The sequence below is a fragment of the Molothrus aeneus genome, chromosome 3 (genome assembly GCF_037042795.1).
Source record: "Molothrus aeneus isolate 106 chromosome 3, BPBGC_Maene_1.0, whole genome shotgun sequence".
NCBI lineage: Eukaryota > Metazoa > Chordata > Aves > Passeriformes > Icteridae > Molothrus > Molothrus aeneus.
The window spans coordinates 40,939,096-40,953,807 of NC_089648.1; the positions used below are offsets into that span (position 1 = coordinate 40,939,096).

Here is a 14,712-nt window from a genome sequence, read left to right on the forward strand (position 1 = left end):
GGTGTAGAAAGAATGTGGGTATTGAAGGAACATTTCAGAATTACAAAAGACAGCATCTTTTGTGGTCTGTGTCTACTGAGGTAGACTTTAAAATACTGACATCCTTACCTTTCAATAGGATATGCTACAAGCTGCCTGTCAGTATCGTCAGTCTAGAGCCTCTTTATATAAAACAGGAGAACTTCCAGAAAGAGAACCTGAATATATTCCATGGACAGGTGAGAAAATGCTATTACAAGTTCATAAGTTTCAGAACACATGAATTTCAGTCTGAATTTTAAACTTTCTGTTAAAAGCTGCTAAAGGGTTGTCAGTGAGAGTAAATGAAAATGAAGTTTTCATTTGGGGAATTAAATGGGATGAATCAACGAACTCTTAGTTTGTCTCATACTGATGATGCTTTTTTAAAAATTGCATTTCAAATTTGGCTATAAAACCACAAATTTGGGAAAGAAAACTAGTTTTAGAATTTTTATAGATTTTTTTTTTTAATGCATTGGTTCTGGTTGGCAGATCTGTGGGATACATAACATTAAAATAAATCATAAAATGTGATCCACAGCTGTTTTAAAAGGACTGATGATTCTCTACTTGCAGAAATATTGTTTTGTTTTGATGGTTTAATAGCGTAAAAAACTATCAGAACAAATGTTCTCAGAAGCAGGCCCTTTGCAATTGATGCTTAAGCTTCCTTGTAGCCTCTGCATGTAAAACACTTTCATTTAGTGCTTCTAAGACAGAAGTTTTGCAATCCATATTCCCCCTCACAAAAGCAGGACCTATGCAAACTCATTTGATCTTGTGTTTTGATGACTATATCAAAGTATTTAAATCAGATTAACAGAAGTTGCCTTTTTCTTGTGTGTATTCTCTTACTTTGCTTAGAAATAGTGCAAGTAATTCTTTTCTTCTGAAAAAAGAGCTGATGTGGGTAGTTGGCAACATAGATCTGCATAGTTCAGGCTTTTAGTTGGGCTCAGTTTAATATGTAAAACTAGATAGGAGCAGTTGTTTATTGCTGGGGGTGGAATGATGACGGCATTACTTTGAATTTCAAAACAAAAACATTTATTGGCTTTTTTTCCCTTGTATTTTTTTTTTATTATACATAGTAATGTTTTTCTTTGCTTTGCCACAGATTGCTGTGGTGATTGGATTATTGCTTTAACATTCCCTGCGTTGTTTTCCCCAGCCTGCAGCAGCGTCCGTGCGGCGATAGCGCGGCAGCACAGCACCATCCTGAAGGTGGTGTATCCCCAGGTGGACAGCAACCTGCGCAGCGTGCTGGCCGAGCAGCTGGTGGCACTGCTGGATTGCCTCCTGGATGGCTACGTCGCTCAGCTCAAGTCTGTGGATCGCCTGGCTGACCAGGAGCGCTACAGCAGCGTGGAAATGGAATATGTCCAGAAAAGATCCGAGCTCTTGTCCCCTCTCCGTGAGTGCTCTCCGTGATCTTTAATGCAAAGATGAAGTGGTCCATTCAATGAGGAAATTACACCAATTTGGAGTAAATGGCATCTGTGTATGAATTCTGTTTGCTTTACACAGTTGCTTCCAGAGTACAAATGGCTAGTCTATGATTTAATGAGATAATTACAAAATAAAAGCAGATTATAAGTTAGCATCCAGGACCGCACTCCATGTGTGCACCTCTTGTTAGACACCTGGGTGATTGAATTTTTGTCTTCTGCTAACTTGTTGCATTTTTCTGGCAGTTTTTCATTGTGTGCTGTGGGGCTGAAAGTAGCCTGTAAATGGATTCTAAATCTTTATATTGTCACAAGCTGAGATAAACCTATATGCCTGTAAACTTGTTTGGTGTTTATCAATGAATAGTTACTTTTTGAAGCCAAATTATTTAATAATCTTACCCATTGTTGCAGGTGATCAAGTCCTGAATGAGTAAGCCATAGAAAAGTTCCCTTTTAAAATGGAAATAAATTAGTGAAAATGCATTTTAGTAACTTCGAAAAGTTTATTTTTTTTTCACTGAAGTAAATTATATAAGTAGAACAATCTAATGATAATTTTTGAGCATTCTTAAAAAAGCTTCATAAAACTGTCATTGCTCATGTTCATGGGTTCTGTTAGCTTATAATTACATTTTATATTGTTATGTTCAATCTAAGGTTCATATTTCCTTACAAACAGAACTAATTCTTCTGCTGACTTACATATTTAACAGAACAAAAAGGAAGATTCTTAGTAGTTTCTCTTCAATGTAAGCCCAATTATCCTTATTTATTCTGTTCCTTTTCAAAAGCTGACGGCTGATGCTTTTTTGCTTTGTGCATTTAAGTAGCTGTTATTATAGTTGTTAAGTCATGGGTGGAATTGCCTCCTCCAGTGCAAATAGCAGGTGATGCTAACTTTCAGAGGAAGTAGAAGACATGATGCCATTTAGTATTCCCTTTTTCCCTCTTGTGCTGTGGGACAGAGGTGGTAGGTCTGTGAGCATGCATGTGCATAGGAGATTTATGCAGGAGGGGAATGTTCCTTTGGGAATGTGTGAGAATCTCTTCAATGGCAACACTTGAAACTTGTTTTCATTTTTCTGGTCTCAAACAAAGGTGAGCTCCTTTGATCAAACTTTTTCTTGGTTACTTAGTTTCGCTGGGACAGTACCAGTTGGCTGCTGCTTTAGCAGAGAAGTACTGCGACTTTGATATCCTGGTGCAAATGTGTGAGCAGACTGACAACCAGGCCAGATTACAACGCTACATGACTCAGTTTGCAGATCAGGCAAGTCTCTTCTATTTCCTTTAGGTAGTGTTTTATAATAAGTTTGTACCTGAAATGTTGCAAAAAAATTTATTATTTCTTTCTGGGGTTTCTTTTCCTGGTTTTTTTTTAATGCTTATGTAATTATGTATACATACAGGGGTAATGTGGAAAATTGAAGTCAATATTTACTGTAAAATATTCAATGGAGTATTTTACATTGGGAAGGCAAAGCTAGCCAGCAGAAATAAAGGTACTGCCTGTATGGGCAGTACCTTTTCATGGGACTTTTTTGTGCCCCAGACATGTTTTCTCACTCTTAGCATTTTGTGATTTCTTCACTCAGTCGCTGTTGTCATTACACTGTTGTTTTATTAAACTAACATAACATAAAATGGAGGATAATTTCCAAAAGAGTTGAAATTGTTAAATGTATAAATAGAAAAGTAATTAATGTTAATATAAAAGTAGTTAGGAAGAGTAGGAAGGAAGAGCTGTTGCTTTGGGTTTTTTTGCATTGTCCTGCTACATATTTGTTGGATGGTTTTTCCACTGTCTGTTAAAACCTAGTGTAAAAATTAAGTGTTCTGAAATATTAGAAAGCTTAAGGAAAAGGTGGTAGAGGTTGCTTGAAATGTGTGGGACTGGAACAAAAAGGTGTTAATTTGAGAATTAGTGAGATGAATTTGTTTAGCTTTCCACAACTATTGGGGAAAGAGAAATCCTGCAATCTACATGTTTCCTAGTAAAGAGAGTACATAAAGGTTGTTTAAATAACAAAAACCCGAAGTATCAGTAATAGAGAGAAATTACAGCAAACTTTTTAAATAGTGCATCTTAAGATACTCAGCCTGACTGGTAAAGGGGATAAATTACCTTTTTTCTCTCCTCTTCATATGCTTTATTTTAAAGGGGAAATGTAAAACTTGCAGAAAAGAAGTTACCGTTGCAAATGTAGAGATGAATAGATAAATCTAATGGATGAACTATCAGACTGATGGCCTCTTCAGACTTGAATTTTAAATTGTTAATGCAATTAAAATTTAGCATTACTCTAATATTGTCCTGAAAAGACTAAATTAAATCTTGAACAGAAAACCTGATTAGTTATTTCATATTCAAGTTTTTGAGGATAAAATGGGATGGTTTTTCTTTTAAAAAAAAGAGAGGTTTTTTTAAACAATGCCTGAGAGAAGGAAGGTTGCAGGTTAACTTTTAGGTAGGAGGGAATGTTTCAAAAACAGTGACAGCTGAAGTAAACTTGTTTATGAAAGGAAATAGTACTCATGGAGTCTTGAAGGGGACAAAGAAAAAGGTCTGAAATGAGACAAGAAGAATTGTGATTGATGTGATTCCTGTTCTTATGTATTAACATGAAGAATTTACTTTTGGCACTTCCATCACTTTAATTGAAGGATTCTGTGTTTAGCAGCATCTGTTGCAGAGAGCTCATGAATGCTTTAAACACCTTCTATCAGGACTCTTAGGGGGATTCTTATCAACACTGTAGTAATTTCTGTCCTGTGTCTGCGTGTCTGGCTTTATCAAGCAGGTTCTTACTATTTTCTTACCAATTGTATTTTATAAAGCACTTAGAAGGCAAGCCAGATACTGAAATGTAACTTCTAAAATTTGTTCATATTTCTCTTGTGTTCAGAACTTCTCAGATTTCCTGTTCCGCTGGTATCTGGAAAAAGGAAAGCGAGGAAAGCTGTTATCCCAGCCTATTGCTCAGCACGGACAGCTGGCCAGTTTCTTGCAAGCACATGAACATCTGAGCTGGTTACATGACATCAATAGCCAGGATTTGCAAAAGGTGGGGTTTCTTAAATACAGCCAAATGAAAATACCACATGTTGAACTGGTCAGGTAGGTAATTTACTGAGTTATGACTCTTCCCCATCAAAAGGAAGCTTGTCCAGGTGATTTAGGGGAAAGATTGCAGATAATTAATTTGGTACTTTTGGAGTGCCAAAAGCTTCCCTTCAGGCACCATCTGGTATCTCATGTAAGCCACTGCACTATGTAATGGAAATTAGGGCTGCTTTTCATCCCTGGCTGGTGGCTAGTACTTTTTACTGAGGAAGTTTGGTTTGGCTACATGATCACAACTTTGATGGAATTGAGGATTTATAGTGAAGATCAATAGCATTATAATATTATCCAGCCAGGGAGAAACTGAAACTTCTCTTTCAAGACTAGCGTCTTAAAGCTAAGGAATTTGGAGGTATCATGAAAGTAAAAAAGCTATTGGTAACTTTAATCACTTATATATACTTAAAGTATTTTGAAGAGCAAATGTGCATGTGGATAGATTAATGTGACATTGTTTTTAAACATGATAATTTGTTGCCTTCTGGGCTTTCAATTTACATCACCTCTTCTTGCTGGTCAGTCTTTCCATCATTCTGCTAGACTTAAAAATGCATTTCATTTAACAGTTAAAAGTATTTCAAATCAAAAATGGCTTCTTTCAATCCACATGCATGTTTTGTTAAGCATGAAAACCATTCATCCTACTGCAAATTCTAGGTTCATAATGCTGTATCCCTCTTAAACAAACAAAAAAGTCCCACCCACCAACCCCAACCAAAACAAATAAAAACCACTCTGAGAAATATTGTAATATTCCATTTGTGTCAATTGAAGTTTTCTATGTCATGGCAAAGCACTTTGAAGAGGGGGTAAGGATTCTAAAATATACATTTAATTCTGTGTAGGTAGTTTATTTCTGAGTAAGTGCTCAGAAACTGTTCCTTTGTCTGATAAATGAATTCTTGCCTCTGTATTTGGTTACTGCAGAAGTTATACACAATTCTGGTTTTCAAATTCTCAAATTAACAGGTAAAACAATCTGCATGAAATAGCGCTCTGTCAAAGCATATTTGCTTGGCTTTTATTGCAAAGACTTGAATTAGATCCTAAAGATACAAGGTGTGAAGTTGCAATTGATCCTTTGAGAATGTGGTAGGTTTTTTTTATTCGCAATGGAAAGATTTTTTAAATGTTTTGTTGAAAGAGAGAGCATCTTATTGAAGAGTGTAATGCAGAGTTTCACTGTGCAAATTGTACAACTTTTGAAACTAAGGGTTATAGTATTACAAACAATAAATAGCTGTGAAATTTCTGTTCAAATTAATTTCTTTCTTTTCTTTTTCTTCTGATCCTAATTTACAAAACTGATTTCTAACATCTTAATTAATTTTAGGCTCACAGAACATTGCAGACTTTAGCAAATATGGAGACACGATATTTTGCAAAGAAGAAAACACTTCTTGGCTTGAGCAAATTAGCTGCACTGGCATCAGACTTCTCGGAAGACATACTACAAGAGAAAATAGAAGGTAAGAAATAAAAGCAGGGCAAAGTGAAGGAAAGACTAAATTACTGAATTAGAATCCCATTAATTTTGGAGATTGTTGACTTTTTTATGTTGAGGGCGCTGACCTAGGTAAGGATAAATGGGCTGATGATTTTGCTCATTTTAGAAAGCACAAGGAAGAGAGCATGAGGCACTAACCTCAGTGTTCACTTTCATCTGTGAGTTAGGAGCATGGCAAATCTGTACCTTTACACTTTTTCTACTAACATGTATAATATTGGCAAAAATAACAAGCTGCACCTGTACTTTGAGAAGTGGCTGAAAGTTGTCAGCCATTTATACTGAATGTATTTTAATGAATCTGCATTTTATATTTCAGATGCAAGGTAAAAAATAGTTAATTTCTTAGAGCCCATTTATAGAATGGCTTTCACTGTTGAATTCTTCTCAAGTCTGAGGCTGTTCGGCTGTACAAGGAAATCCCGTAACTGGGCCGTAGTGCACTAATGCAGTTGCAAATATATACAGTTGTGATCAAGTGCTTTCTCAGGGTTTTGCTCTCTATGTAGGAAGGTTACCATGACAGTGCTTTGCTGTACTGTATCTGAAATTATGTGAATGAGAGAAGTACAAATATCTATTCTGCTTCATTACCAAATGCAATGGTTCCACTGCTCTGCCATTCCTACCCCTTTGGAAAATACTGTTTGTGCAGCACATGTGCTGTGAGTTTGAGAAAAAGTAATTTTGCACTACTGGTTGAAGGATTTTGACCACCAGGGGGAAGCTTTGGAATATGACTCAGGGTTGATGCTCAAGCTTACTTCTGTTTATCTGCGTATTTATCCATCTATGTAATGAATAGTTCTTAAATCCTGTAAAAAAAGCCTGGTAATAATTAGGTTAACTAAGTAGGCTTTTTAAATTATTTTTAGCTCATAATAATAATAATAATAATAATAATGTATTATCTGCCTTTTAAGTTGTATAGCATTGCATGAAATCTTGAAGTTTAAATCTGGTTTTTATCACCGTGAAAATGCCTATGCTGATGTGAAGAATCTCACCTTTAAATAGGAAAGTTTAAAAATGACAAATGACATAATCAAAGCTTTATTGCAGTGGACTGGAGCACTCTCAAAATTTGTTCTGGACTGCATTCTGCTACACATTTCTGTATGGCACATGATGTAGTTATTAAAACTTAAACTCTTCATGTATCACTTTCCTGTTGATAAAGAAAGACTATTTCTGCCACATTTTGCTTATTCCTCTAAACAGATAAAATGCTCCACAGAATTATTTTCCCTATTCTAACATGCAGTGAAAGTTAGTGGGAAGGAGAGGGTTCATACAGTGTGGTCGATATTATTCCATTTTGGACGTCTTAGACTAGCAAGTTTTTCATCCTAAAGCAGCACATACTGTCAAATATAAAACAGCCAAAAATTGAACAGTTCATGAGATGGGACTTGTCCATGGCACAGCTCCTTCAAGTTGCAACCAGCTCATTTTCCTGTGCAGTGCAACAGCTTCCATCCAATCTTCTGTATTAATTTTGAAGTTTTGGGGCAAAATTAGAGTTAGGCATTTTCATTACACTGGGAACATGAGTGGAAAGTAAGAACTGGTTCCCTGGGAAGGCTGTATTGAAGTGGAAGTATTTCTGTGCTTTGAGAACGTGGATGAGAGTCCAAAGGGAATGCTTCAGAACAAACACTTGTAGGCTTGAATAATATTGTGGCTTGACAGTTGCTGTTGTGCCACAAAATTTATTATTACATTTTAGTAACATGAAACATTCATTTCCTTAAATGACTACAAGAAATATCAGAGCAGGAGCGCTTTTTGTTACATCAGGAGACGCTTCCCGAACAACTCCTGGCAGAGAAGCAGTTGAACCTCAACGATATGCCAGTGCTGTCTGCATCTCAGCTCATTGATGTAAGTGTCCCATGTTGTCTTCATTACAACTTCCAGTATGCTTTCTGCCCCTTTGTGATGAAATAAATGAGAAGGTCACAGCTGGCTTTATCCCTTATATAACTTGCTAAGCACCTAAAGATCTGATGTATGAATTAGTTTGACTTCACTTAGTTTCTACCAGCAAACATCAAAATGATGGGTTTGGTCCTAGTTTTTTCTGTTGAATGTGTGCTTTGGAGTGTTGCTGCAAGAAAAAGCAAATGACATCAGTCCCAGAAATTGATTTACTGGTCTAAACCAGTTTTTGGATGTGAGACAGTTTTTACCTTCCTTTACATTCTTGATAGAGCAGAACTTGGTAGGGCAGAATGAACAAACAATTCTACCTTAGTGGAGAAGGATGCTGCAAGATAGAAAAGGGAAGTACTAGAAGCAGGAAGAGGCTTTTGGTCATCTGTTGCAAAGAGGCACCAGAAGTCTTTCTACTTTTGCTTTCTTTTACAAAAATCCAACCTATCATGAAACAAAAATTAGAACTGTTCCAGTATCGGGATGAGTAATAGTGCTGATTCCTTTTTCACACTCCTTTCTGGGATCAGCCAGGAGCCGGTAGCCTTACTGATTCTGCCTTGTTTGCCACATTTTTTTACCATCCAGTGATGCACACAGAAAATAGTCCATGAATAACAGCAATACATTGTAGAAGAAGCCACTTATATCTGGCTGTCAATATTTCTGTATTTTTCTGTAATCCTGTGGAAAATCAAAAGCTAGCATGTAAACAAGCTGCTTGTTTACATTCTGGTCATTTTCTTAGAACTGTGCTAATAGCAGATTGTGAAGTCCTTACCTGTGTATTTAAGTGAGGCTATCTGTGGGATTAGGGAAGGGTAGGAAGTGTCAGTCAGGACTTGGCAAGTGCTGGCACCACAACAGTTTTCCTTCTGAATTCTCTCTTATTGTCAAACTAGTGTTAATACTTGCTACTTGCAATGCAAAAATGAAACTCAGAAAGTGTAAATTAAAAGAGTCTTAATGTTAATTTTTCTTTGAAGCACTAATTTATAGTTGGGTGATATGAAATACTGAGGGGAGCTTGTTGTTTTTAAGGGGTGAAAGGCAGCACATGTGCTGAAGTTCTGCTTTGAGCTTAATTACCGAAATAATTCGGAGAGCTTATTTGTGGAGCTGAGCTCTGCCTACAGTAGTCCAGGAATGTTACAGCCTTAAATGGCACTTAAATTTGAAACCCAGCAGCCTTGTATCCAGTATCATTTGTCCACAGGCCATTGTCACGTAGGTGGAATGCTGCCCTAAAACCTTAAGTATATTCCTTACTATAAAAATACTAGCGGTTGAATCAAGACATATTTTCATGAGGTCATGTAAGTAGAAAATATGTGGTGGTCTTCCCACAGTGGGTTGTCCCTGATACCAGTTACATTAGTTTGTAGGCTAAAAATAATTCTCCATGTTAATCTCTGATTTCATAGTTGTTCATATGTGATGAGAACAGAAGAGCCAATGAATATGACTTCAAGAAAGCACTTGATCTGCTGGAATATATTGATGAGGTAGGAAAACTTCTCAAAGGATTTCTAACCTAGAGACTTTTTTATTATTATTTAAGCTAGGGTGGTGCATCTGTAGTTAATTAACATATTAGCTTAGTGTATGGTAATTAAAGCAACCCCTGATGTCTTTTTTCAGTTTGTTTTTAAGTCACTGGAGACATATGCCAAGTGTAGTTTAGATAATTTAAGAAAAATTGCACTCTTCATCTTCACTTCCCATTTATAGTCTATAGTTTCTTTTTAGAGCCTTGCTTCCCTACAGGCTATCTCCAAACAGGACAAAGATCAACTTGTTTTCATAGTTTAGTTCTTGTGTCTTCCCTCTTGACAGTTTCACTGATTGTCATGAGGTAATGTGGGATAGTCACCACTTTCTAGCATGTAAATCGCTTTGAACCACAGATTTGCCATCTGCTTTTTTCCAACTGTATTTTTTTTCCTTCTCAATAAAATAAATGTTACTCTAAACCCACGCAATTTCAATTTTTTTCCCACAGATACTAAAATTCCTAACAACTTGTGTAGAACCATTCAGCACAAATCAGAGGTGGTGGTTTCTGTGCAACGAAGAAACTGCCCTTTTCAAATCAAATGTATATATTTGAAAACATTTACTAATGTTTTTATATAACATATATCCTAATGTGGATACTAGTGCATGTTAGTTAGCTTGGCCATACCAAAAAAAGAGCTTTGACTCCACTCATCTTTTAGCATGTGGTAAAATTAAATTTGCCTAGAATACAATGTTTTACAAATTGATATTTTTGTGCCTTTTACAAGCTGTGTTAGTTGGTTGTCAGCAGTCAAGTGATGCTGTAGAAAGTCTGAATCCAAGATTTCAAATGGAAACAAACAGTGTTTGGTGTTTCAAAAGTCCAATCAGATCATCTGTTAAAACAGCATATGTTAAAAATTGCATTTGGTGATTGAAGAATCTAATTCATTGGTGCAATCTGCATGATAGCGTGATTATTTCTTTGTAAAAAACCCTAGAATTTTAATATGCCTGTCTTTTCTCCTATATGAATTGAAGGAAGAAGAAGTGGATGTAAATGATCTTAAACTTAAAATTCTCTGTAAGGCTCTCCAAAGGGATGGGTAAGTATAAATATAAGTTCCTGAGACACAACTTTTCCAGAATTATATCTTAGTGTTCTATTCTCTAATTCACAAAAAATACTTAATTTCACAGGATGAGGTTAGTAAAGTGTAATGTGTCTGATCAGAACATGTATTCTTATTTATAAAGTGTAACCACAGTAAAAAAAATCACCTGATGTAGAAATGAGCCCATGCAGCTTTTGTTTTTGAACCCTTTCCTGAAGTAAAAGAAGCGACCAGTGCTGAATTTTTTTAACCTTTTTCTTTTCCTATGAAGCTTCTCAAGTAGAAGCTTTTTAATAAGATAACACAGGCAGAGGTCACTCCTGCAAGCTTTTATTTCACTTGGGTTTTGCCATTGAACCACACTGGCAATTTCATGACCTTTTTGAGTTAAAACTGCATTTTTGGTTGTAAGAGATCAAAGCCTAATCAGTGCTTAGAAAAGCCACTCTTGTGGATGTTTAAAACCAAATACAGGCAGAATCCTGTTGGTCACAGGGGTCTTCTCATCAAACAGTGGTACTGTTCTTTCCCAGGTTAAATAACACAGATGGCATTTCCTCCCTTTCCTTTCCAACTCTCAGAAGTCTTCTGACTTTCCTAACTCCCACCTATGTTCCAAGAGGAAGCTAAGGAAGAAAAGATGAGGAGAGAATACATTCCAAATGCACTGTGCCATTTGTGATTAAAATGGAAATAAGCAGCATTTGGATTCACACTTATGGATAGGACACATTCCAAATGGCAGTGGTGTCTAGGAAATAATTCCTAATTGGATGGCTAAGTTATGTCCAAATATAACACAAATCATAAGCAGAGAGAGGTTCACACTATTCCAAGTGTTTTCCATTCCTGTAATTTTAAAGACAGAAAAATTCAGAGCTCCTGCATGGCACCAATCCAGTTATTGGTTTATGATCGATCTACCCTGGACAAGCACGGGGTTTTGAATGAGGTGTTTTAACCTCAAGTATGTACAATGGTGACAAGATTTTGGCCACTCTGGCAGCTAAGCTGAGGCAATTTGAGATGCAGACTCTACACTGAATAGTGGGCAGAAAACTTGATGTCTCAGCTGAATTTCCAGTCCAGCAAGGCTCACAAAGGCTTACAGAGACGTGGTGTTAACTTCATCTCTGTGCAAAAGTAAACATTAGAGATGTAACAGTTCCTACTTTTGAGGATGGCCTGTGGTTTCTAACTTGAGGGCTACAGATGGTGAGAAGGTTCTTGGGTAGGATGGAAAGCCTTACTGAGTCAGCTCCTGATGCTCTGCTTGTGTCCTCACTGTCCTCCTCTGTGCCCAAGGGGAGAAAATCCCCCTTCCCTCCCTCCTTTCCTCACATTCTTCCCAGTGGAATTAAAGATGTAATCCTAGACATTTAGGAGCTGAAGAGACATCCAGGGTAAAACCAATGAAGTACAGAGGATTTGTCAATAATAGCTGCTGGATCCAGGTTCAGATCTGTTACAAGCACGTCCCACAGGCCTGTGGTAGTTTAGGGAGTGATATGAGAACCAGTTTTGTCTGACAGCTTAGCACATGGAACAGGAAATTTTAACAACTGAAAGGTTAGAATCACAGCAAAACAAGTTAGGTTGGTGTTGAATTTAAACTGGAGCATATAAAGCTCTGCAAGGATGAAAAATTGTCATTTAAAACAATCTTCCTCTTAGAAAAATCTTTTTGGGATTTTTTTTTATCACAAATGAGACTGGTATTCATGAGTCTTTACGTTTAATCACAGAGTAGATAAACTTTTTGTTTTGTGATTGTGTGTGTTGTTCACAGGCCTGCAACTTAGATCTTGCAATTTTTCCCCCATTTCTTTTCTCAGTGTTTGATATTTGTTTTGTTTTGATTTTTTTCACGTTAGAGAATTGCTTCTTTTGTTTTATTCTACCAAAAGAATAAATCTACACTTTCATCACCTCAGTTGTAAAATATAATTGCTCACAATAGGTAGTTCTTATCTCAATGGATAATACTTTTATATTATCAAAGAAATAATGTCGTTTGGTTGGGATTTTTAATGGTTTAAAAATAGGAAACATTTCTGTTCTTCTCCTAACTAGACTACATTCTAGTAGAGCAGTTTTGTTCCAGTTTTACTGGAATAATGACTAATTAACACAAGGTAGAAAAAAACCTTGCTTTGAGCTATAGCCAAGCACGTAATGCTTCCAAATGGACATGTATTAATCACCTTTGATAATTTATCTAATTTTCCTGTGGTTTGGGGTTTTCTTTTCTTGTTAGTGTTCCTATTATTTTGTCTGTGTAATTCTTTCCCAAAATTATTCTTTGACTTGCAGATGGTCTTGTTCAGATGGTAGAGATGATCCAATTGAAGCATCTAAAGATAGTATATTTGTGAAAATACTACAAAAGCTGTTGAAAGAAGGTAAAGTGTACTTATAAATATAATTGAATGAAATTGTTGTTTCAAAAGCTGCTTAAGATCAATATGTAAAAAGTAGCATTATTAAATTCTCAGAGTAATAAAAAAATTCATTCCATTAGGCAGTTAAAATCATTTGGAGCTAATTCTATCTCTGTAAACTGTTCAGGGAGATAAGAGATGAGCACATTTCTTGGTTGTAATCTTAGTATCTTAAAGTTATTTGCTCAGTAGAGCACTGAACACATTTTTAGCAGTTGCTTACTGTACAGTAAAGGAGGTCTTTTGGGGGTAAATATGTCTCTTCTGTAAGATACAGGATAGTAACTAATTGACTGTTACTCAGTAGGACTTAATCTATTTTAGCCAATTTTTTTTGCTTTTGTTTTTTCTCTCCAAAAGCCAAAACAAAAAAAAAATACACCTCCCATTCTCCACTTAAAGCTGACTATAGGAGGTTATGGCCATGGAATTTACAGCTGAAGGAGGGAGGGAGAGAAGGGAAACAACTGGGAGTCAAAGCCTGTTTCAAATATTACTGCATAGAAACTTTTTGCAGAACACATAAGGCTTCATGTGAAAAGCACAAAACTTAAGCACTTCAGAAAAGTTCCAGTTTTGTGTGTTCAATCCTGTCAATTCCCTTACATTTTTAAGACTTGCACACCCTACGCTGGAACTGTTGTATGACTGAGCTTTCTTTTCTCTTGCCTTTCTTTTATTTTTTATTTATTTTTATTTTGATGAAGTGCTATGTAAAGACTTGGATTTATGGTTTAATCATTGAATTACTGAACTCTAGATAAAAAAAAATTAACTCTGTTTTATAGGCTACTTAAGCTTTATTGTATTTCTTGACGTGTATAATAGAGTCAGAGCTTCCCAATTCCAAAAGAGTAATTTAGCTGTAATGCAGGCAGGTGTTTACTTAAAAATGATATTAACTGCTAATGCAAAGTACTTTAATCAGAGATGTAATGAATGGTTTTGTTTTGTAGGAGTTCAGTTAAGTGAGTATTTACCAGAGGTGAAGGACTTGCTTCAAGCAAATGAACTCGGCAACTTGAAATACAACTCTTACTTCGAATTTGTGTTAAAAGCAAACTATGAACTTTATGTTCAGGGACAAGCATGAGTCTCACTGGGATTTTAAAATATTTTTTCTAAAGAACTCTTGAATTCACGTTTACTTTTTTATATTCTGTTTGGTTTTTTGCTAAAGCTTTGTGATAAAGTCTGTATGAGTAATATACTTATCTTAAATGTATAGACATTGATGCTTTAGTCAAGGGACACAGAGTTGTGTTTTCAGGTGACATAAAAATAAAGTTTTCATTTTCTGTGCCTTTCATAAACTTACTGGTTTGTTCTGTATCTTGATTAGAATGTGTTCTGTCTGAGACCCAAGGATACATACAGGGTGAAAATGGGAGACCTACTGCAGAGGGTGGGAAACTTGTGTTGTCGCTGCTGGGGCTGTGATTTCAGTTCAGAAAAAATACTGAACACATTGATGCTGGGTGACTGCATACATTACTTAAGAAGCAACAGGTTATTCTATCCAATAACTCCACTCTTTACAGCACTTCTTGCCTAGTAGAAACTAGGTAATTTCAGTTTTGCATTTTTGTTATTTGCACAAAAAGGATATCTGGCTTGT

The 14,712-nt window shown here is 36.1% G+C and overlaps 1 protein-coding gene across 1 annotated transcript in view; it reads left to right on the forward strand.

The window, feature by feature from the left end:
* The window catches only part of NUP133 (nucleoporin 133), a 29,878-nt gene extending 15,467 nt beyond the window's left edge, over window positions 1–14,411 (forward strand). Inside the window, exons 17-26 of the mRNA XM_066546753.1 lie at window positions 119–218; window positions 1,193–1,435; window positions 2,609–2,742; window positions 4,379–4,537; window positions 5,930–6,065; window positions 7,869–7,987; window positions 9,463–9,543; window positions 10,580–10,644; window positions 12,967–13,055; window positions 14,051–14,411. Of these exons, the coding sequence (XP_066402850.1) occupies window positions 119–218; window positions 1,193–1,435; window positions 2,609–2,742; window positions 4,379–4,537; window positions 5,930–6,065; window positions 7,869–7,987; window positions 9,463–9,543; window positions 10,580–10,644; window positions 12,967–13,055; window positions 14,051–14,187 (1,263 nt within the window). The 3' untranslated portion in view covers window positions 14,188–14,411. The remainder of the gene's footprint in view (window positions 1–118; window positions 219–1,192; window positions 1,436–2,608; window positions 2,743–4,378; window positions 4,538–5,929; window positions 6,066–7,868; window positions 7,988–9,462; window positions 9,544–10,579; window positions 10,645–12,966; window positions 13,056–14,050) is intronic.
* The last annotated feature ends 301 nt before the right edge of the window (window positions 14,412–14,712 follow it).